At 47.9% G+C, this 24,782-nt stretch overlaps 1 protein-coding gene across 8 annotated transcripts in view; it reads left to right on the plus strand.

Moving 5' to 3' along the window:
• The window catches only part of Scalloped (TEA domain transcription factor 1 homolog scalloped), a 120,651-nt gene that overhangs the window by 87,239 nt on the left and 8,630 nt on the right, over positions 1–24,782 (plus strand). For 7 of the 8 annotated variants that reach the window (XM_076893585.1, XM_076893590.1, XM_076893584.1 and 4 more), the window contains 3 exons: positions 6,990–7,114; positions 7,419–7,557; positions 24,469–24,599. In XM_076893585.1, coding sequence (XP_076749700.1) covers positions 6,990–7,114; positions 7,419–7,557; positions 24,469–24,599 — 395 coding nt within the window. Of the gene's footprint in view, positions 1–4,177; positions 4,330–6,989; positions 7,115–7,418; positions 7,558–24,468; positions 24,600–24,782 lie in introns of those variants that run through there. The other variant, XM_076893587.1, reaches the window with a different exon arrangement.

The raw sequence follows: 24,782 nt of genomic DNA on the forward strand, positions 1-24,782 counted from the left end.
TTTGAAAGACCGTCAGAACACGGAAACGACGGCTGGGACGCGGCTCGTTGCGCGAATACGCAGGATACTTTGGTTATTCCCGTGGCAAGGCGCGGGGCGTCCCATTCAGTTGGTCATTAACGGCGAAAAAGAAACGCAACCCGCGGAATAAGCGTATTAACGATACGCCGTGCAGCCGGCGTCGCGTGGGCGGCTGGCTGACTATGTCGTCGACGATCCGCTAATTGAGGAGCCTCCATTCGAGCCACGTTCCAGCCCGATCCTCTTTTTCCTCTTCCTCCTTTTCAACGGCTCGCGGAATCGCAATTAAGAATTGAAAAAATACGTGTGAAGATCGCGCGGAGGAGAGAGCGACGAGATAGGGCAGGGGAAACAGGATGTTACGAGGGGTTGTTCTTCAACTCATTTCCTGCCCTGTCTACGTCGCGAATGCGTCATTTCGCGCACGCCTCTCTATACGATCGTTCGTCGTTCTTTCCATCCCTTTCTATGACCCGAACTAGAGTTACTGATCGTAGAGATATCAGTGATCCTGTTTTTCTGAAACTACCCTAATTCGAATATAAACGGTATAAATCTCAACACATATGGTTCTCTTTATACGCCGCAAGTGAATTAATATCAACCGTAGAACCTTGGAAATCCAAACAAGGAGAAGGTAAAAAAAGCATTCGAATCACGAATCGAACCCTCGGTTCCTCCCCTCTCCCATTCCACTCTCAACACCCGTTTGCACCCCTGTCTCGACCTACCGTAATCCCGCGACTCGATGTGCATTCCCGTGGAAAGATTCGAGTGCGTTTATTATTTTTCCCTGTGCGCGACGTCGCGTGCGCGCTTCCTCCAACCCTCTTTCACCCCCTTTTCTCGGCGTTCCACCCCCTGCCGGTCGGTGAATCACGGTTGAAGCTCATGTGGCCGCGAACAAGTGGGTTTCGCGGGGAAACGAGGCGCGAATTGGGCTTGATTTCTTTTTTCCCCTCCCTTTCTCTCCCTCTGAAGAGTCGAAATGCTGGCTGGAAGGAGAGGGAAGAGGGTTGGAAGGGTTGGCGGAGGTCGAAAAAGGTGGAGGAAAACGGGGAGAGAGATTAATTACTGTCATGCACTGAATGGATGCACCTGTGGCCTCGAAGCAAGCTTTTTTCTATCGGGTGCTCCAGGAAATTAACCTTCCCCGCTTGCCAGTTGAATTCTCGAGTTTTTACGGCTCTCCGTGCGCCGCTTTTTCCGTTTCTTTCTTTTTTTTTTTTTTCTTTTACCCCCGACTCTTTTCCATCCTCTCTTGCCCTCTTTTCTGGTGCCTGCGATTTTTCCCTTTTTCTTCCCTTGCTACACCTAAACTGTCTCTCTGTACGCGATAGAGGGGCGAACGTTGACGATGGAACAGACACGTTCTGGCATGTTTAATGTTCTTCTAATTGCATCGGGCTTCTTTTGATTGCTGCCAAGTCGAGTGAACGTTGGCTGTGTTCGGGATAAATTCGCTGTGAGCAACGGCGAACGGTGCGAGTTTTAAGCGCGAGCTTAACCCCCTTTCATAATGTGGCAGAATAACGAGGAGCACAGAACGGTTTGAAAAACGTTTCACTCTTTTCTTGTCTTTAAAATTGTTGGAAGACAATCTCCAGCGTTTATACGCGATAATTTTGCATAATTAGACACGCTACGCGTGTAATAGCGTTTAAGGGATGAAATTGGTCGATTCATTTACTCTGTATCGTTGTACTTGTAATATTGATGTCAAGGAACAACAAATTTCTGCCGTTCGTTTACCGCATTTATCCTCGGCAGTTAAACTCGAAGGAACGCGAGAACGATGGGAATCCTCGCGTTAGAGGAAGTCCTCGAGGAAAGGGCTCGCGCACTTTGTAAAGTCTCTCGAACGACGCGCCCTTACGTGGCGCGCAGACCGTTCGCCTTCTTCTTTTTAAACGACATCTCGTCAAAGCGGAAAACATTCTTTTACCCCCTGTGTCACGCGAGCCGTAAACCGTGTACCCTGAGCGCGACACCTTATTACTCTTCAATAATTCGAAGATAAGCACCGGTTACCCGGCTGCTTCTCAAGATTTCACGCTCCTCGACGACGCGACGCTCTGCTCGGACTTGCGTAAAAGGGTACCTCGATTAACCCTTTCGCTGAGCAATAAAGTAACAACGTAAGGAACGGCCGTAAACGCTTCAGAAATATCTAAGACCAGCCAAGAAAGTTATTCCTCGCAACCTGCTTGTTTATGTTTATGGAGAATGTTAAATTTAACGGTGCTTCCTGTTTATCGCTCCCCCCTCATCATTTTTCTCGCATTTTTTAATTATAATTGAGGAATTAAAATTCCTAAATCCACCGTAAAACTGAATTGACACTCGTCGAGGACTCTTTTTTTTTTGTCCTAGCCTCCACTTCTCGATGTAAGATGCACTATTAACTTAAACGCTCTTAAATCGTGAAAAGACCGCGTCGACGACACTCGACTTTCGTTCTGCTTAGCTGAAAGACGTAGTAGTACTACGTCATTCGCAGAGAAAGTGTTAATTACTGCGTAGTACATCTTACAACGTGGATCAACTTCAGGGCCTTTGCTCCATAAAGTCTTACCCTCTTTCTTGTTTCTTCCTCATCAACTACTCGAGAGAGTAACCTGCTCTCACACGTCTCCTTTGATGTACCCCTTCTTTATACATCGGTAGTATAAAACGCGTAAAGAACTTTCATCGAACGTAACAAACCGAAGGTCCGAACAAAATTTCCCTCTCGTCTCGATTCTCGATCATTTATATGCGCATCTTATCGCGGCGGAACTTATGCTCGTGCATGTATAATTTTTATCGTCTTCGGAGAAAAATCGTAAAGTTTGGTACAGCTTCTGGGCCCCTCTAACCGTGAGCGTAAGTTCCTCGTTAATGACTCGCGAAAGTGGCGGATGAAACGCAACACGGATCGAGGCAGGGTTCCCTCTTAATAAATTTTCGAGCACGGTAACTCATACAACCGTACAACGTCTGATAATAATTAATTTTCTGGAGTATTTTCCAACGAGAATATCCCTTTACGTGGATATACATTAATTTAATTATATTATATTAAAACTACTGTGTCTACCTTCAGTATCGTTGCCATAATATTCCATGAATGGTAATTTAATTCCTCTTACAAAGGTATGAAAATTATAATATCCATTCGAGCTACACCGGCCACTCCCGACTACTCTCCCCTCTCCCTTCTCTGTTTACCTCTCTCTCTCTCTCTCTCTCTCTCTCTCTCTCTCTCTCTCTCTCTCTCTCTCTCTCTCTTCTAGTACCTTTGACATCGACCAATTGAAATTCATCGTCGATTACCACGCTTCATTGATGAAAACATCGTGCGATATTGCAGTTGCGGAAACACTTTGAAGAAGTGTACTCGAAATCACTGAAATATTTCAAAGCAATTCATTCTTCGTAATAGTTTTAATTCAAATTACTGTACGCATTATCTCGTTAACATAGTATCGGAGAACTGTATATCCCATTCGAGCTTATGCAACCTGTACTTGCATTTAACTCCTACGTAACCGAGTAACTCTAAGAAGGTAAAAAATAAGTATAGTTAGAGCAAATTGATTTGTACTTTCGTTTTCGAAGAAAAATTAGCTACGCATGAAAACTACCCCCGCTGGCTATTTAAGTTAGCCAGGTTCGCCCCAAGTTGGCCCACGACAGTGGTGACGATGATATTAATCCAACGCGGTGCGAGAAATCCCTGTGAGCGCGAACGAACGCCTTCGAATAGAAAATTCGTGGAAGTTTTCTCAGCGATACGTCGGGAAAACTACGCGAACGAGTCAATGTCGCCAAAGGATCGCGGCTAGATGGTTGGTGTGCGCGTACGCTAGGTGCATGTGTGTCGTATGTGTTATAGCGTGCGGTACGGGCAACGTAGGGACAAGAGAAGCGATATATAATGTTCCGCGATATTAAACGGGACGCATTCCACCGAAGCCACCCTCTGGTCCCTGCTATGAATGCTTCTACGACCCCCGTCTCCTGTCTCACCCTCCCATACACGCACACGTACACGTATACACACAAACGAACGCGGAACCCATCCCCACTGGCAGGCAACCACCCACGGGAGCCGGTAGACCTGGCCTACTCGACCAGGGCTACCCCCGAATGGTTATACGCCAAATTTACAGCTTAGCCAGAGCCACCACTACCCACGAACACGCCATTTACTACACCCCCGGGAACCGGAGCCGGATACGCGGCTCTATGACGCGTTTGTTCAAGGATAAAGCTGCTTGAACGATTTACGGATGTCACCGATAGGAGCCCTGGGATATTGGTCAAGTATGTGGTCGATTTTTACGGGGATCGTTTAAAGAGAACCGCTTGATACTGTTCTCGATTGTCGATGGTGTTCGCTGATGAATGGTGAACAGGGCTGAAGGTGTTCGTAAGGTAGATTTCGATTAGAACTTTCGATCGGAACATTTTCAACCGTTTCTTGTCGAGTGACCAATAGCTACGTAGCTCGCGTTTGAAATTCAATATTCGCATCCCCTCGTGTACATCCGATAACTCTATACGGATAATCCATCACTGGTAGATTATTATCAAAACAAAGTTGTCCCTCGGCTTGTCCCTACAATCGGCATTCTGCACCCCACCGCGCACCGTGCACAAAGTAAAACAGTTAAATTACCCGGTAATCAATACTCGAGTACATCATATCCCAGCCCGAAAATTCCCCGTACACTGTGCGCACGGGATACCGTGTGTACACGACTGCGAAAGTTCACCGTGACCAGCCATCCAGCCCTGCGACCCTCTATCCGAGCCCGCCAACCAGACGGCCGCGGAATCGTCGTCGCGGTCAAAGTCGGTAGGAGACAAGAAATTTAGTTATGCGTGCAGAAGATGGCTGGCCAGAGGGGATGGTGCAAGGCGTGCGTCGTCGGGCAAGGACGCGTCCCAGGGATCTCCCCGTGACCGGGAGTAGCCACGACATTCCAAAATGCTTCCTCCCTACCCCCTTCTCGAGTTCCTGCGCCGTATCACGGCTGACCCGGCCATTCCCTATCCTTCATCCGTGCATTTCCATCCCTCTGGCGACGGTCGAGCCCCGTCGAGCGGCGGGCACACCGAATGCAACCATGCGTCATCCGCCATGATCTATGCTTTCTGCCGCGCTGGCATTACACTCGCGAGCGCGGACCGTCTGCGTGTCCACGTATGGACGCGTGTCTACACGGTGAGATCGCGAGGGTCTACGCGGGCATTTACATAAGAACGTACACCAGCTTGGCCAGAGTCCGGGGAGATATATGAATCCGATGGTGGTACACGCGTCCGCGATGGAGAGCCACACGCGTGTACGTGCCTCTGGCTGTCTCTGTTCGCCTCCGCGTTCGCGTCTCTATTAAAGCTCCGTTCATTTTCAACGGCCTGCATATTATGTGCCCCCGTGCGAACCCCGTCCCTCTCAGCCGCGAATATTTAGTGAGCTCGTGGAACACTCGCGGACGAATTACCCGCTGGATTGCCGGGGACGCTTCGGCTTTGTTTCGTTGTTTCACGCTGGCTTTTTTAAGCTGGTGCTTAGGTATGACACACATTAAATACCAGCTTAAGTTCTATTACTATCTACGTGAACGTGAGCCGTGCAGCTGTTCCTGTACTTATGACGTTCCTTTTCGTTAGACGTCTGACCAAGCATTGGCACCTTCTACTGGTGAATCTTGATTCGAAATCGGATCAACAGCTATACTAAGAGATGAAAAGGAATAAACTATCATCTTTCCACTAGAATCGACTCAGATTCCCGACCACGACCGAACTCGATCCCAGTGCCAACTACGCTTAAGCCGAAAGAGACCCCACAACCCACCCCATCGCCTGATCACCCTGTTCTCCACGATCATCCGAAACCATCCCCCTCCAAAGTATCTCGTAGTTGTCCACGAGCTGCGAAAGAAGCGCAAAAGCGAAGCGTCGACGCCGGTGGTGGCGCCGGGTTCCTCGAGATCAGAGGCTCGCGTGGAACGCGCGACAGGATGCAGTTTCCCTCGGCGCGTGTTGCGGGGGTTCGTTGCCGCGGCGAGAAAGGGATCCGGTATTGCGGTCGGAAGCGAGGTGCGAGGGGCACTTTCCGGGGGCTTAACATACACACTCCACCCCCGGTAGGCGGAGTGTACCGCCTACGAGCTACCCCCACCGCCTGCCAAGGCACTGATACGCGATATCAGCGAACACTTGTTGCTCCCAGCGTATAGAGATTCTGCCGGTGCACGAGCTCCGCGCCAACGGCCGTTCCGTGTCGCGATTTTTCACGTGCTGATTTTTCCACCAACCCCGTCCACACCACCCTCCGCCATCCAACACCCACGGGCTCCCACCCCTGCGTGTGCACCCTACGGCTGTCTCGTTCTACCGCGCCCACACTACCCCGTCGCCGTCTCTCTCTCTCTCTCTCCCGTTTTCCCTGTTTTCTCCTCATTTTTGTTCTGCCTGCATCTTTTTTTTTTTTTGCTTCTCTCTTCCTTTTTTTGTTTGCGTCCGTTTGGATTTCCCCGTTCGTTGATTCCCGGCGGTGTTTCTGGCGGGCAACGATATTCCAGGCTCGAAAACGAACGAGCCACGCGGATTCCGTCACGCGGCCACGGCCACGAGTCCCGGGATATGTCGGAGGTGCAACGTTGTAAATCTTCCTCGTTCGCCGCGATACTTGGCGGCGGACTCCCGTCGCAACGCGATCCGATATGATACGCGCGCGGACACGCGACGGGGCGGCCGATTCAAAGTAAACTCTTCGATGGTTCGCTTTAATCAATACATTCTTCCTACTTCTTCGTCCTTTTCGCTTTTCTTTTTTTTTTTTTTTTTTCTTTTCTTTGCTCCTTTTAGTTCTCGAGACACGAAGGTGTTTTATTAGGATTGTGTCGAAGTTGCAACATTGCTGGAGGGGTTAAGCCGACGAGTAATGTGTTGGATGTGCTTGATTGTTACAGGCAGTGCGGTGGCTGCAGCCGACACCATTTCCGCGCCGTGGACTCCCACGAGTTCCGGGCCGCCGCCCGACGCGAACGGCTCCGGCTCGGATACCAAGAACCTCGACGTTGGCGAAATTAGCGATGTAAGTTGAACAACTTTCGTTTAATCCTTCGCTAATCAGTGGAGCGTCCTTCCGTCTTCCTCCGTTATCGAGTCCGCTCGTGACGAATGTCAAACGGGGCCAAAGTAATCGTCAATTCCTCGTCTGTCTGTGTGTCGACACGGGTTTTCGAAATTTGTCGAAACTCCATGTCCGTTTTTGGCTTCGATCCGATAACCATTCTCGACGAACGCGCGCGCATTCGAAAGCGAACGAAGGAAGAGAAGAATTTCCGGAATTGACAAAAGGACGTAAATAATGGTGGAAACTTGTTCGTATTTTTCAGGACGAGAAGGACCTGTCGGCAGCGGACGCGGAGGGTGTATGGTCGCCGGATATCGAGCAGAGCTTCCAGGAAGCTCTCACTATATATCCGCCATGCGGCCGACGCAAAATCATCCTGTCCGACGAAGGGAAGATGTACGGTGAGTCGAGCAATTTCCTGGGAAAATCTCTCTTCGACGTTTCTCGCTAGAGTGAGAAAAATCGAAGTCGCCGGATAAACGATGAGAAAAGGTGCGCGGTTACATACGACGAATCCTTCCGCTCGAGTTCCGTACAGTGTATATGTATATAAAGTTTGACAATGCCCAGATCGCGGATTGATTCCGTCGCTTGTCTCGCTCGATTTGTTGCTAACGTTCGCCTTCTCGTGGAACGGTTTCGCGAACTTGGTACTCCACGATTTTTTTTGTGGTCTCACTCGAGGTTAGACAGTGGTCTCTGTTATTCGCTTCGGTTCGTCGAGTTTTGAGGTATTACAATGTGTTCGTATCCGCTAAAACTTGAATTAGTATAAAACAAATGCAGTGAGCTGTAAAAGTATTTGCAGTGTTTTTTAGCACGAATTTCGTACTAACTGTGGAAACTTTATTTTGTCGTTCGTTTGTAATAGACGATATGCAACAACTTTAATTGCCAAGTTAGTCGAGGAAAAAGTACAGTGTCGAAAAGTTCGCCTTCCTCCTGGAACCAGACCGACCGGAAATAATATAGGGACGAAGGAAAATGTCCTTACGCGAAGGATTCGCACGGTTCCTCTTGGTCCACGTACGCTCGATGGTAGAAACGTCCGGACGAACGTCGTTATTGCTCGATGCTGAGGTCAGTCTACGTGACCGACCAGATATTGCTTGCGACGACCACCGGTACCACCGTAGTCACCACCATTAACCGCCATGAGTCCACCGCCAAGGCAATAATGCCACGCCTCGAAAGATACCCCCCTTGAACAGCATCTTTGTTCCACTACGGTCCGCTATTTTTCCACCGTTTCCTTTCTACTCTCCCTCTCTGGCCTCTAACGAACTTTTTTTCGATGGATTCATAGAGCAAACACCCTTCTTTTATTCGTTCCACCCTTTTTCATATATATCTAGACGCGTGGGGAAGTTCAACGTGCTCCGTATTTCATGGACACATCGATGAAAGCAAGAAACCATATAGACTAAAAATGAATAAAAATAGCAGACACGTTTAATAAGCAACGATTCGTTCGTATGTATTTAATAGTGGTGTAACTGTTCTGCAAAAAAGTTTGTTGCAACTAAGCGTATTCAGAGATTGTAGCACGTTCAACTTTCCCCAATTAGCGAATTGTATCGCGTGTTCAAAAATCCGTTCGCAAAAATGGCACGCGGCCACCACTCGTCGACCCGATCTTTTTTCAGCCGAGCACTTCCGGCCCTACTTGCCTCTTGGACATTCTCGAACTTTTTTCCGACCAGACGCAGGCTTGAATCCCCATTCGTTAAGGTACAATGTCGCTTAATTTTCGAAAGCACTCCGCGGCGAGAACCCGCGGGTGGCAATTCAATCTTGGCCCCTGTCCGCTCTATGAAAACGAAGCTTAATTCGGTCCTCCGCCTCGCCAACAACGAAGCCGCGAGTCAAAACAAGAAGAACGACAATCGACAGACCCGCGTATCGCTCTTCCTTGATTTCTTCCTGTTTCAACCCCTTCGAATGCTCGCAAAGTAGTCGAATAAGATTATAATTACTTCTGTCGGTAGCAGTGTATTTAGCAGCGTTAGTACTGGCTCGAAGAATTCCTCGTTGCATCCGTAGGAGTCGAATTTTGTGCCACTCAAGACAATTCCATTTATCTACTTTATCTAAGTTCATCGGAATACAATGTACCAAATTGCAATACGGGTAGTTAAAAGGTCAGAGAGAGTGAAAGGAGTTTCTGCAACGTCGTTGCAAGATGAGAAGATCAAAACTCTACTTTGTTCTGTTTGACAGTGTCATTCTGTATTGCGCATCGAGCACTTCTGCTCGATTCACTCTGCATTTTCCACCCTCATTAATAATTGATCAACAATGGACAGGAGTGTTGCGTCGCGTAATGCTCGCGACATGTTTGGTCTGTTTAATGTAAATGAAATTAATATCCTCGCGCAATAATGGATCACACCGTAATCGACAAGTGGCAAGAACGGGGCACGATGTAAAATCGATTCGAGGGCGCCGGAAGACACGCAGGAAAGGGGGAGCAGAAGGGGTAAGGAAGACAGGGTTGTATCGGCATCGACGTCGGGCGTCCATCCAGCGCGAATGGAAACAAAGGATAACGAGGCGCGAAAATCGCTTAACGCGATTGGCCATCGATCCTATGGGAAACTTATCTTGCCCGTTGCTCACTCGCCGAGCCAATAAAGGATCCCTCGGCCTTTCCACGGGATTAAATATCTTGGGGCAATTTACCTCCTTCGACCCTCCCGTCTGTACGCCCGCCGCCCTCTCGTCCCGCTCTTCTTTTTCCATCAGAACGTCGATGCCCACGCTGAGATTTCTCTGCGAAAGAGCGATCGTCTCTGCCGCACGGCGAACGTCGAAGGAAAAGCGGCACGAGGAACTGTAGAATCCGCTGGCTTCTCGAAATGTTATTACGCCCTTGATCCTCTTCGACTCGCCCCTTATTCCCTGCAAGGGTGATGATATTCTTATTTCATCCTCGATTTGCCCTATTTGCATATACTGTTCAGAGCAATCGGACGTGAAAAGTTTCGAAGATTACTTTTAAGGTGTACGCAAAGCTCGAAGCTGTATCAGATGCTTGTTTCGGACGATACACAACCTCATTACCTAATTAGTCGGAACTTTATCGCAGATTATAGTTCGCGCAACGAAGTACCGCTGCGTGCAGTATCTTCCGATCGAGACGCTTCCCAAGGGGACTCGCGTTTCGCTTTGAGCACCAGGTACGAACTTGGTCGCACCGCATCGATGGCGGCTTGAAATATTAATCAGAGCCAGCTTGAAACATTAATCGTTTAATGAAACCAGAACGGGGGTAACTCAGTTACGATTCTCGAAATTCCATCCTGGGAACTCTCTGATCGTCCTAGAGTTCTGAATACTTTTGACTCTCTGACCATTCGACGCGTAATGGGAACTTTACGTTTCGATAGAGTTCGCTTGATTAAGTAAGAAAAAATTTTCGATACTGCTCGATGCAACGTCTTCGTCTCTTTTCACTTAGAAAGTGGAAAAGAGGCAAGTGTCCCGATCTCCCGCATCCAGCGTCCAATATACCGGTGGAAACAAAAGGATGCACGTTCCGTGGAGCATGGAGATGCGCTTAGAGGAGCGTTTAGCTTCTTATCGGCGTTTTACGAGAGCGGAGGAGAAAAAGTGGCGTGTAGCTGCGGTCGTGGAACGTTTTCGAGCTTCCTCCATAGGCGTGGGTCAACGTTCCGCGATTCAACTGCACCGTAACTATCGTTTCTTACGAATTTTCTTCGTCATCCCTTCCTGGCTACGGATCGCGCCATCCGAATGGCCAGCTGCGAAGAGTCGCAGCGCGTTTTACGATCGACTGATTTCCCCTCGGACGTAACAGGTCTACTTAATGCTGGATAACGATGCAAAAATGGCGGTTCAAGCGGAAATGGAGTGGCGTTTTTCGAGTGGAAGTTGGAACTCTACGGTTGATCATCTTGTTGGCATTTTTTTTTACTCTCTCGTTACTCTGTACCTCGTTGTTTGGAAGCAGGAAATGACTTTATGGTTTTGTGGACATTCTTGGGTGCATTAACATACTTTAATAGAGAGGTTATAATGCGATAAAATAAGACGTGGAAACGAAACGCGGGGTACCAAGGGCAGCGACGTTACGCTCCGAGCAAATGTTAAACACGCTCGCGATAGGGTAATTCGAGCAAACGATTCTTTAATTACCGCGAACACCGCGCTAATTAAAACTTGAAGAGTTCGAAACGAACTCCATTAAAGCGGGTTTCCAGGGCGTTGAATAAAATCATCGCGCGACGTTTCCCCTCGAATTAAATACGGCCGACGGCGCAAACGGCAGGAAATGATCCGATGGCAAGTTCGGCGCAAAACTTTCACGCGGCTAAGTGAGAGGAAGCGGGGCGAGCGCGCGAAAGATCAGGTAGCGCGGCGTTTAAACACGACCGGCCGTGCACCGCCTCGGGGCGTATTTAAACAGATAAATCGCGAGCCCACCTGATCTTTACCGGTAGCCGGTGAAAACCTCTTATACAATGTGCTCCATTCTCGTCGAAATCGACGCGAAATCGATGCGAAATCGACGCGGAATCGACGCGAACCAGCACCGGATAGAATGGCGAACCGCGGAATACTCGGCACGCGATCGCGTTCGATACTTTTGCGAAAAAAAGAAAGTGCTCGTCCCCCGCTTCGCTTTTCTTTTTCTCTCACCGCAGATATTTGGAAAAACTAAAGGCACGCGAATATTCCGAGGGTGACTCCATTTTCTATTACCAACTTTTTTCCACGTTCCACGGCCAGACGTTTGTTAAATACTATTCCGAAGCGTGGAGATTCGATTCGATAGGTCGCGGCTGGTTTTTTTCAGGTTACGAGCTCTTATAATATACCGTTGACGGTATTGAAAACTGGTTTTCGAAGGCTTGAAATATTATAAGCAGTTTTCATATCTTTATCCTTCTCTAAGAGACTATTGCAATCTGATTTGAATAATCGTGTACACATCGAAATTCTTCGGCATACATTTAAGCTATCATCTGTGGTTTCTTTTTCGAACAGAGTGGTAATTCGTCAATGAATTAGAAGAACTGAAACCCATGCTCGCTCGTGGAATTAATGCGTTTTGAGGTCGTTTACATACCGGATACGGTAGACATCTCGCAGTGGACACCAGTATCTGCTGCACCTCTAAACCTGTTAACCATTGCGTCACCACCTTCTCCGTGTTGAAAAAAAAACCAATTGAGTACCAAAGAAACTCGTTTTCAATACGTTGATAATGACTCAGGGCTGCAACGTAGGCCATAATACGATAGGGAACACGTAGGTCAAGAGTTGTTGAAAGCTAGCAGTAATATTTTTATACTTACTTGATATCGTACGAATTTTAAACGATCGGGGATTTAAAAAAGTCGAAATAATTATTTATTCAAATTCACTTCTCCCCCGGAACATTCCGAAAATGTTAAATTTATTCGGGAACGAGCTAACGCGCGTGTACGAAATTATCGGGAAAAACTATCCTCCAGCGGTAACAGCGGTCTCGATTGCTGTAACACGCATGAAAAGACGGGTTTCAAATATTAACATCGGACTCCGAGAGCGTTTACATCGCGTAAAATGATTTCCAGCTATCCCGTTACAAAGCTATCCCTTGACACAAAGGACTCGATGACCACGCTTGATGACTGTCCAGTAACGAACGTACGCGAGTCGAAATACACGAAACGTTCATACGATTTCGCGGAGTGGATCACCCTGATGACCCATAAACCCCAGGATACACGCGTGTCTATACGGACACACGACGTCTCGCGAGCCTCGCTGCACGAACATGCACGTAACAGACGTCTCTACGTGTTATTGGCAATCAGATAAACGCTGGACCGTATAAACGCTCTTGCTTGTCTCGGAGCTAATGTCTACTGGGTGTTCGAAACTTGTCAACCAGGTAGAACGGTATCGCGGATCAATTTATAACTAATTGGCGTTCAGAAACAATTTTTCGATTGTATTTTTCATTGTACTTGGTAATCGTTAATCGCCACTGAACAATTGGGGTATCTGCGACAAAACAGCCGGAAGAAGTGTCGATTTTTTATCTTTCGAGCGTAGGTAGCGATTCGATGCGTGAAATGATTTTCATGGCGTGGACGGATTTCGTAATCCCGTGGTCCTAGTTAGAGCAAAGCCGTCGCCTCGGATATGACAAGGCCGTGTTCTGTTGCATTTACTTGGAAAGCGATGGAGGCAGAGACAGAACGGAGGGACCACGAATGCGGTATGGAACGAGGTTGTGTTAGAGGGTGGAGAGAAGGCAGTGTCCAGTTATTGACCGGCGGAAGGAGAGTGTCTCAGCCGGCTGCGACGCTTTCCCTCGCAATTCTGAAACCGTTCTAACCCGCGTGTGTGTCCGCCAGACAAACGAACGCTTCTAGAACCCCGAAGGACTGTGTCCTTCTCCGTGAACCACGTCAATTTGACGAGCTCTCTATTTTATTTCCTTCCACTTGTTAAACTTCGCGTCGTTGCTCGAGAAATTGCCAGCAATTGGTACAGGAATATCTGAAAACAAACATGCATTCTTCATCGAATCAACGTTCGCTCCGAAAAGAGAAATATTCGTCAAGAGTCGATACAACCGCGAGATGAATCACATCGAGAGCCCAATAGTACGTCTGGTCCGTAACACGAAGTAGTTCGTCGTTCCGACAGGAAATTCGTATCGAACGACACGAGGGGAGGAGGAATTTTCGAAGCTTTAAAAAGATTCGGAAGCGATGCTCCGCTCCCAGTTTCGATCGGTCTTTCATCTTTTCCATGGCGATGGCTGGCCCGTGTCCGATCCCCTAGGGTCTTCGTCCTGCCGTAAGGACTTTCGCTCTGAACTCTTTTCGGTGCGGGGCAACGATCATCGCCGCCGTTCTCCTCCTTCCTTGATATCCGATCCAATAATCCGATGCCGTGACATCGTTGAAGCGTGAAATTATGGGCATTGACACGGCACCGTGGATTCTTCTCTAGGGGATCGGTCGCAGCGTTGAGGTTGAAAAGACGCGAAACAAGTCGCAAAAAGATGAAACTATCGCTTTTGAAGGGGCCTCTCGCCTGTGCTCCCGTCTTGTCGGAGAATTTTGACGTACGACCTATCCGCCTTTGCAGCTCCGCTGCGATTCAGGACGCACCTTCGACGATACTCGCGTCTCCCTCGCAATTTTTCTAATCGATACGATTGTCGAGTGCCACGAAGAGCTGGACACCTTCGTCCCCGTTCTTCGTCGTCGCGGAAGGGTTGAATTAATTAATATTAAACTTGCCGGAGCTTAACTCCTGGACAAAAAGAACGTACGTGTATTCGCGAGAGGATGCTGCGGACGCTGTGCACCGGAATCAACGAGCGGTTCGCACACAGAGAGCGAGTGGAGGGTAGACGCGCGTACGTGCACGCGCACGTACACAGCTAAGGAAGGATAAGAGGACACGGCGACGAGGGATGTAATAATCTGCGTCCGCATTGTCCGTCTTGCCGGCATGGCCGAGTCCTTTGACATCTCGCGGAGTTTAATTAAACTCGAGCGTATAATAGCTCCCCGTCGAGAAGGCGAGCCGAGGTCCAACGTCGTTGTCCGACGCCTGCCACCGAACGCGGCGTCGCGTTTAACATTTCGCCCGGCACCTTCGTCGTTTTGCCCTCTCGCCGAGCGCACGACTTCCGTCGGGGCGCGGTAACCGCTTCGACGGTGCTATTCTATCGTCCCCGCGGCGTGTTGTGTCTTGCCGCTCTTAATGTAGCCGCGCGAGTTCAAGCATTGCCAAGGAATTTTATCATCCAATTGGCTACGAATAATTTCGAACAAATAAAATATTTCTATCGCGTTGAACAAACTTGAGCGCTTAATCTTCGTCGCGCGCATTCGCTTTGAACCCGCGTGCGTGCGTCTAAACAAGTCGCTTCTTCGGGAGTTACTTCAGAACACGACGAAACGGAATCACGTTTCAATCCCTACGTATAGGTTCGAGTACCCAAAACGAAATGGATCGGAGATCTTGATCAGCTCGCAAGGGTACGTCTTTGCCGTGGAAATTCTCGCGACCGTCCGTCAGCCGGCAGCGAGGTAAAGCCGAAGGAGGGAGAATGCCACGGAGTTCTCGTTCAGTAAAGAAAGCTCCCAGGTATTTTAATTAACGCATCTAGGTCGTTTCATATTTTTACAAGCCGGGGCGAACGCTTTGCCGTTCCGCGAGGTAATGAATATTAATTCACGGCAGTTGTATATCCCCTTACATCCCGAGAAACCGTCGGACGGGCTGTATCTTCCTCCGAAGACGAGCCAGCCGAGCTTTTCTTTCCCTGCTCCTTTGAGCTTCTTGCGACGACCCCGTTCTCCGGCACCCCTCGGCCCACCCTCGTATGCTAATTTAGATTGCCACGGTATTTTGCGCCCGCGGGCCTCCGTTTATCCGGTTGCGAACGAATCAAAGGATGGCGGAAAGAAACGTGAAGCGTTTGCAGAATGACCTCATCTTGGCATGCTCACTGTTCAAGCGAGTACAACGTAATTTCCATTCGAACGGTCCGCGAAGTGTACTTGTCCTCTTCCTTTCCTCTTTGCCTTTAAAATGAAGCCTTCAACTTCCGACGTGATTTAACTGTAAAGATTAAACGAGTAAACGTGAAAAGGCAAACCGCGGTAGCATCGAGAGTTAATTGCTCAAACGATCAGTTACGACGTTCATTGTCCATGGTGTACTTCTTCTTTCTCCTAATGGGAATTCATACTTTTATTGATTTCGATTTTCACTTTACTTCGCGCTGGTCACTTGGCTGTAAATCAAAGCACGGAAAAGGATCGCGAAAGTAATAAATCGCGCAATCACTGCGAGTGGAGAGAGAGGAAATGAAAAAGGAAAAATCGAACATTGGTTGCGATAGGATGGGAAACGACGGACGTTCGAGGGAAACGTCGGAAACAGAATCAAAGGCGACAGAGGGTGGAGGATGGCGGAGCGCGGGTGGAGAGAAATAGCAGCCTTACGCAAACTATGCGCTTACTCGAAAGATCGTTTCAAGGTTTACGGAAGGCGTATAATCCCGTTTATCGTGCTCGTAAATCCGGGGATATACACTCCTCGGTTTTCGCCATTCCTTCCTTCCTTCGTTCAGCGACTACCTCGGACCACCCTTCTCGCGCGCGCTGCCTTTAATCCCTTTTCATTTTACGAGCACCTTTTACGAGCCGCCTTGCTCGACCGCTCGCGACGATCCGCGGGTTTTGGAAACGAGCGGGCCAACCTCGAAAAAGGGTCGCTACACTTCCCTGGAAAGGGGTTGTTCCCGGAGAAATTTTAATACTTTCAGGACGAGGAGGGAGCCAGAAGACGAGGCAGAGGGTGCACTTCATATCCGATGTAATTTTGAGATGCTCTTCAACCAGGTTTACACGCAATAAAAATGTATTTTCATCTATCGACGATATTTTGCGAGAGCAATTCATCTCGCCAAACGGTCGGGCGGGGAAATATATTATGCGCGGCAGCAGTAGTAGAAAATTGGTTAGAGAAGGTGACCGAACAGTTTAGCACGTTGAAAACGATACAACTCCGTCCGTATGAATGCGCGCAGTTTTCTCTATAAAAAACCAATTTTATAAGAATCGGTTTCAATCAATTTAGCCGTTTAACAGACTGAAAAGAATATAATTTCATGCGGCTCGCGCACAAGTTCCGGTGAAAAATTGATTTTACGTTCGAGGTATGGCATGTGGCGCGTATATGAATAACTTTTTCTGCTTTTTTCCGTCGGGCATATAAAATAAAAAATAAAAAATAGTAGGAAAGGAAAACAAAAAAGGGGGAAAAAGAAGAATGGATAGAAAAAGGGGGATAATAAAAGCAGCGGTGTACGAAGAAGAGGAAGGGAGAAAGAGTGGCAAATCAACGAGCGTACCAACGCGTGTTTATTTGCCGAGTTTCGGAACTTCCCGCGAGCGAATCTCGTTTCCGGCGTCCTCCATAAAATCACTGCAATCGAATAAAATCGTCCGCGTCTACATCACGAAAATTACGCAGCAAAACAAGAGAGATATACGCGCCGGCTCATAAAGGGGCGCAGTTTATACGCGGCCGCAGCATGTTATCGTGTACCGGTTGAATTTATTTGCAAACATTTTATTTAAATGTTGCACGCAGTTTAAACGTACGCCACCCACGTCATGGATGCGCTCGTAAATACGTTATGCTTGATTAAATTTTAAATAATCGCGCCGCGCGTATCTTCCCATTATTTCAAATCGAGTTGCACGCGCGACTGGTTCCCTCTCCCCCTTTTAACGTTTTCATCCCCCTCCATGCAACGGCATGTAACCTCGCGTAATTTAGCTTCCTTATCCGTGGTTTTTATCGCGAAGACAGAAAACGGAAGGAGAGACAAAAAAGTGTCCAGAAGTGATCTCCGCGTTGGCAGACATTGTCGGTTTAATCCACGAAAACACGGCAGGTCCCAGGATCGGCGTCGCCATCCCGCAGACGATCAGAAATTGAATGGAGGGTCGTAGAAAGGTAAAGGGGGCTGGATAAGTTGTGGCTGTAACCGGAAAATAAATTTTCTCTCGGTAAAGCCTGCTGACGCGAGGCCAGACACGTTCTCTTGTCGTTGAATCTGCACGCGCGTGAACGCTTTTTCCCCGTACAACCCCATAAAACCTCGCACACCGATTCTATCGTAATGTACATGTGCCATTCTGACCCTCTTTTTTTCAAAGTTCCCAAAAGCTGGGGATAGCTCGATTCAGCAATCCTTCGTATAATATTAGAAGATACACGGAGGTTATTTAGACACTTCTTAGCGATTGTTTCAAATGAAATATCCTTAATTCCTGTTTAAATTAATTAAAGCATAGAAAAACTCTCGTAGAATTTTCACCCATCGTACCGTCGAGACTTTCGTTCGAGGGATCGTTCCGAAACATATTCTCGAAGAGTCCCACGGAAATCGTCTTCTGGCTCGATCTCTCTTCGCGCACCTACGCCTCCTCTTTCCTTTCACCCCTAAACCCCCATCTCTCTCTCTCAACCCCCCGTTCGTGGACATAAACGCTCGCTCGAGTTCGCGACACGAAACACACAGGCTCACGAACACACACGTGATTTCCGGGAAGCGTGGACTCACTGAGTTAGCGGCACAAAAGTACGGGGGATGCTTGAACGAGGGTGGCAATGTCGGTCGGATGGGGGATGAGGGTTGAACAGGAGGGCAGAGAGGGAGCGGAGCGCGAGAGGAGGAAAGTAGAACGAGCAAGAAGGACACGCTTCGCGAGATGGTAGATAGTGCGAACATACAAGGCGAACCGAGCGACGAAGAACCGGGGAAAAGCACGAAACGAACAGAGAGAGGACCAGTCTGGATAAGCGAGAAAGGGAAACGGGAGCTAGAAGCCAAAGAGGGAGAACGAGGGAGAGAGAGAGAGAGAGAGAGAGAGAGAGAGAGAGAGAGAGAGAGAGAGAAGGGGTGGTCGTGTGTCGAGGGCTTACAATCCCCCTTCGCCGTCCGTCCTTGGCGTGGATGGAGGTTGGCAGGGACGGAGGGTGGCGAAACTATGCGAAGAATGTGCAATTAGTGAACAGAGCACGAGGTGGAGGCGCGGGCTTCGGGTGGACGAGGGGATGGCACACGGGTCCCGGAAAGGGAGCGAGCACGGGGGTTCCTGGTATGGTGTGCCATGACGCTGGATCCTGGTCTCTCTCTCTCTCTCTCTCCTTCTTCCTCCGTCTCTGTTGGTGGCGATGTAGAGAGCAGGATGGCGCGCGTAGTGGTGAAAGAGCGTCCAAGACGACGATATCCCTGTGCTTGGGTGCTTCGTGGTAGTGGCGGGTGGCGGTAGTGGTGCCGTAGCACCGAAGAAAATGGAAAGAAAGGAAGATGGATGGAATGGCGGCCAGGGATGATAAGAAGAAGAGAAGACTGGCTCGAATGGTAGTAGGGGTTCGCCAGCCTTTTGCGATGGGGGTTTGCGAGGCTCGAACGGGGTGGGGGTCACCGTGTCAAGATGCGAGAGAATCCTCCTTCTGGCGCAAGGACACTTATCGACTTCTATCTCCTCGCCCCTCGTCTTTTCGTCGGCGAATATACACGCCCATGAAGAGGTAGGAAAAGAGAGAGAGGGAGAGAAAGGGAAAGAGAGACTGGAGGGTGCTGCTGCAGCCTTTTGGTGTATCAAAGCTTTTGAAGCTTTGTGTTAGTAGCACGGTATTTCTTGTTGAATGGTCTTACCGGATCAGCTGCTTGACGACTCACTCGCTGTGTCCGAATGCTTTGTTTTTTTGCCGGATAGATCGGGGTATCACGCTGATACCTTGGACAGATTCTGGATAGGGACGTATCGGAATGGAAAATTGTCAGAAACTCGATACCATTTGAACATTACAACTAATCCTCTCGTGCGGATTTTTTTCAAATTTCCTTACAGACTTTTAAAACCGTATATTTTATTATCGTGACTTATTGCACGCTACCCCTTTCGCTTATCGCTCGTCGCCTTCCCAAAATTAATCTCGCTCGCTGAAACACAAGAAGCCGTAAGTGGAGTGTTCTTCCGAAGTACCCCGGAGGGGTGGACAGTGTGAAAGCAGCTTAAAGGCTGGTTTTCGAGTATCCCTCGACTCGATCGGATTGCTCGACGATTACTAATTGACTAAACGAGCTTAAACGCACTTTGCCGGTTTGAAGGAGACCCGGTATAGGACCACTGTTTGCGGAGCATCGATTAACGACGGCACTCGGCGGCGAAGTCCGGAATAGCCGAGAGGACCGCTGAAACGTTGGATCCTCGACATGTCAAAAGCGATCCCTTCCGTCAACGGAAGGGCAAGCACCAAGATCGTTGATCCGTATGCCTTTAACCTGCACCCGATCTAGGGGGGAAGCAACAACAACGAACACCACTATGCACTTGGCGGTTCTCCTTGAGAGGGGCGGCTAATTGAAAGTGGATTGCCAAGAATGCTCTCGCACTGTGCCCCAGCTACTAATTAATTATCTCTTTAAGCTCACCCTCGACCTACTTATTACTCCGTCAAACTAATTAACGTCCGTGCGTTAATGTTTTGCCCGACCGACGGAGGCTTAGCTGGATTCTGGATGTCGCTGAACTTGAAACGGGGGTAGGAGTATAAGGGGTGTGTATAGTAGTGACGAAATTGGAGTGATTTTCGAATTTCATCCTGTTATTCAGAACCTTTTTTATTTGTCTTTTAATTTACGTCACACCAACCGTACTTATGTCGAGTATCGCAAAGATGAGTGATCCGACACACCATGCAACCCTCCTAGTAATACAATTCGTTTGGTTCTTCAATTGTTCGCGCAATATTTCGCATTTTATGTGCGCGCGAGTTACGATCGGTCATCTTGGTTACTCATAAGCACGACTTTTACGATCCCCCTGGCCCGTTCCCTTCAATTTGTCCACGTGTCGTTATCGCAGGATCTACGTGGGAGTGTTCCACTTCCTTTCTTCCCCGGGGAAGATGCGCTTTCGTGATTGTCGCTAGAATTTAATGCACTTAACGCCGTCGCAAGATACACGGCCGGGAAGCTATCTTCCGTCGGCGCGTTGGTGGCAAACAGATGGAGAACGGCCAGAATCCCGTTTCCCGTTCCTCCATTTCGCTTTTTATCCGCCTCTTTCGTCCACTGTTCTCCCTTCGCCGGTTAACTGCCAGTTAAGTTACCTCGCGTATCAGGTTCCAGGCGTTATTGTGTCCACGGAGGAAAAAGGCGAGGATCGCGAATGAATATAGACGACCCGCGATCCGACGCGAGATTATAGGGAAATAAATTGTTTTATTCTGACCGGATATCATCGTCAGCGATGAATTATCGCTGTGGATTTCGTTCGACAAGCTGTTGCACGAAGTAAGGAGGACTGCGATACGTTGAATTTTGAAGAAATGGCTCGGGTAAAATGAAGCTACGTGCGCCAAATCAGTAGACAACCCCCCGCAGGGTCTCCTTGTCGAAGCATCGTTCCAATCAAGAGCGTACAGTTTCGTGTAGATCTTTTGAAACTGTACGGAATCCCCTGGTCGCTTTTACCAACATTTTACGCAACGTACACGCGAGTGTAACGCAAATGTGGCCATTTTGCAATAGGCCGCAGTTTACACTTCGCTCCCACCGGATTTCTACGGCAGCCTGCAATCGAGGATCAACGGAGGCAATGCTCTCTTCGTGCCTCGTTACTTCGAGTTTGCAGTCATAATGGCCCTTCTTGTTAAATTGAGCATCAGCCACGTGATTTACGTTGATTGCTCGTCGCGTCGCGCATCCACCGCTCTCTCTCCGTCTCTCTATCTCTTGCCCTCTGTTTTCACTCTTCTCTTCCTGTCCTCGACTGCAACTTTCCCCGCTTCGATCGGCCGTGCACGATGTATCGATCATCGACAGTAGATCTCTTCGATCCCACCTACGTCCTGAGACGCTCGTCGATCTTCGACTGAATCGCCGTTAAAAGATCCTCCAGGGAAATAGTCCGCTTTGAAGATCCCTTTCTACGCGATTTTCTTACTAGCTAGTCTGAGTAGGTTGGGTTTATCTAGATGGACGTATTTTTCATTAATGTCGGTACGGTTTTCGTAGTTTTCGTTTTCTTCTTTACTTCCCAATGCGAAGACTCTTCTAAGACCAACTAGTCATATTTCTTATCGTATCGACTCTTTCTGGCTACCTTTAACCTAAGTATTCAAATTTATATTTAAAATTTATATACGAAACGCGAAACCAAATTCGTCGATATATGAATTCAGAAAATATTCTTAAATATATACCTGCAATTCGCAAGTCACCCCATAACTACCCCTATTCCATACGTCGAGACCGGCGAAGTCTCAAAGGAAACGATCGTTTCGCCATGACGGATGGAAGAAAAGGCAAATGAACCGAGAACAGCTTCTTTGTAACAGCGTTTTCCACGCGGGTCCAAGTCGACGCTGGCAACCCCCTTTCGAAGAATGTTCGGCCTTTAAAAACAGAGGAGGAACGCGACCAGTAGCGGCGCGTGGTTCATAGCGGGCCATTTAACGGTCTTTGCGAAATTGAGTCATCACGCGGTTCGCCTGGAATCTCGAATATTTTCCTCCCGATGCTTCAGAGTTCTCCGTAAGCATCCCCGTTCCGCTTCCTCCCTCGCCAACCCGCCTCTAGCTGTCTCCCTCCCTCTTGCAATGTCCGCTTTCTCACCGTCTCCTTCGCTGGCGAGCACCGCCACCCACGCCTGTCTGAAACGTCTTCAGGAATCTTTGAGCTCGCGATATAACGCCAAATGAAATGGAAGAATATTCGCCGTCGTTGATTCCGCGTCAGATTATAGGGCGGGGCAAAGATTCCAGTCCGTTTTAGGCTGATTTGCAAAGGGTTAATGGTAATTCCCGAACTTTAACTGCACAGTGGATTCTTTGAGGTCTGAGGTGATTTGGCAGGGATCGAGACTGCTTTGCGAGACGTCTGGACGTAATTTATTCACCCCTAGAGTGAATACTTCTCGAGCTAATAAATATATAAATGATTCTGAAGCGAAACGAGACTTGAAAAGAAGCTTGATTTGTTCTTTTGCAATTTTAATAAAATCGCGGATAACAGACAATGAACTTTTCCGGGGAATTGTACAACGAAGTGGAATGATTCTGGTTAGTGCACGGTAAACGTTATTTCAATTACGACACGTTTGATGTCGTCTGGCGCCGGTTTTACGGGCGCGGCCGTAAAGTCTTAACGGCTGTGAAATCTAAGCAACGATAAGGTGCCACATAGAATGCCATTTACTCGATTCAATCGGCTGGAAATCAATTCATCGTTCAAACTCGCATGTACCAACCCCCATCCTGTCCTATTCCGACTACTTCAATCTCATTTCATTTTTCTCCCTACCAGTTACCAATCGCATCCGCGATCGCATATCGCCTGTCCATTAGTTCCCACCGGATTGTCTTATCGATCAAACGAAGCACGAATGAGAGCTTCCCGAAGATAACATTTTTAAGTAACAAAAGCAGGCGTCGGTTAATCGCGAATTTATGAAACGCGAAAAGGTGTCAGGAGAAGAGTCGCGTGTATTCCAAGTTCGAAGCGGCAGAAAATCGCTGCTCGTTTCATTGAATAAAAAATCGAATAAGCACGCAAACGTGCGCTGATTGTCAAACTGAAGACCCTCGCACGTTTTCATTGGCTCTCGACGATTGAATGCGCCCTGCACTTGAATTAATTCGAGCTCGCGTGTATTCCACACTCTCCTCACTTTTCACCCCCGTTGAAATTCGTCCATTCTGGTGACCGCTATTTAAAGCTATCGTGGCCTTGTCATCCTCTTCTTTTATACATTTTTTTTCTTTTTTTAAATTTGTATAATGTCCGTTCTTTCGTGGATATCAAGAATATTTGGAGAACATTCCTGAATAACAGAAGACGATTCGCTAAGTAGCTTCGAATAGATTACTCGGAGCGAATTTGCACTAGAGTGGAAGGTTTATTTGTGCTTGATCTGTTTCTCGTCGGATAGAAGTGGTTGTGTAGGATCTTGAAGATTCTGGAGTTTCTATACGAGGGCTTTGACATTGTCCATCGAAAGTGTCCTAATATTTAGATCTCTCGCTTGCTTTGATACACGATTGTACAGATCTATTAGGGTGTTCCAAGGGGGGATGTACAGTGTTAGTGAAATGAAGAGATAGACCTTGAAATCGTGCAGATTATTTGATCATCCAGGTCTGCGAAGTCTCACTTGAAAAATTCTCGTCTGGTCGTCGACCTTCGTCGGTATATGTATACGCGCCAATTCTGGAATTTCAGCAGCGGCTATTTATTTTTAATTAAAAAATATGAAATTAAATCGACGAACACATCCGCGAGCTCGAGAAAATTTTACCTCCGACAACTGCCCCGTGGCTCATCGTTGATCCAAGCAGATAAAATATTTTTCATTTAGAGCTATATTTATAGGTTGCTCATGTGTTTAACTACTACCACTTCTGTCTTATTTCTTTCGCAAATCTCGGGATAATCAAGGTATTTTGTAACCGATGATAAACGATTAGAAAGAAGGAGAAGATGACGATAATTTTATGGAAGTCTACAAAATTTCTTAGTAATTTGTAGCTCCGTAACATTTTGTAAAGTTCAGAGCAATTTTCGCGATCGGGTATACACTACCGTAGGTGGCATAAAAAATTGATCGCGTGCTGCTGAACCCAAACTTGTTGCCCGTAATATACGTCGTGATCAATACCTCTCCGCTTTCTAACGCTACAAATCGATTAATCATTACGGATTAATATCCAATTATCTGATCGCGCGTTTCTTGCTGTTGCAGGTCGGAACGAGCTGATTGCCCGTTACATCAAACTGAGAACAGGCAAGACGAGAACGCGAAAGCAGGTCTCTTCGCACATACAAGTGCTTGCTAGGCGAAAACTTCGCGAGATCCAAGCGAAACTCAAAGTGGTAAGTATCTGAATGCCTATCGTTCCGATGCGCTTCTCTTAGCTGAACATCTTTATTTTCTTATTCCTTTCACATTTCACCCGAATACCCGACAAACTTACGGAAATAACATCGAGAAACATTTTAACTTCTCTCTACACACACGTATACATTTCAATGGTATGAATATCCAAGAAAGTAATC

Source organism: Xylocopa sonorina, chromosome 4 (genome assembly GCF_050948175.1).
Source record: "Xylocopa sonorina isolate GNS202 chromosome 4, iyXylSono1_principal, whole genome shotgun sequence".
In the NCBI taxonomy this organism is placed as follows: domain Eukaryota; kingdom Metazoa; phylum Arthropoda; class Insecta; order Hymenoptera; family Apidae; genus Xylocopa; species Xylocopa sonorina.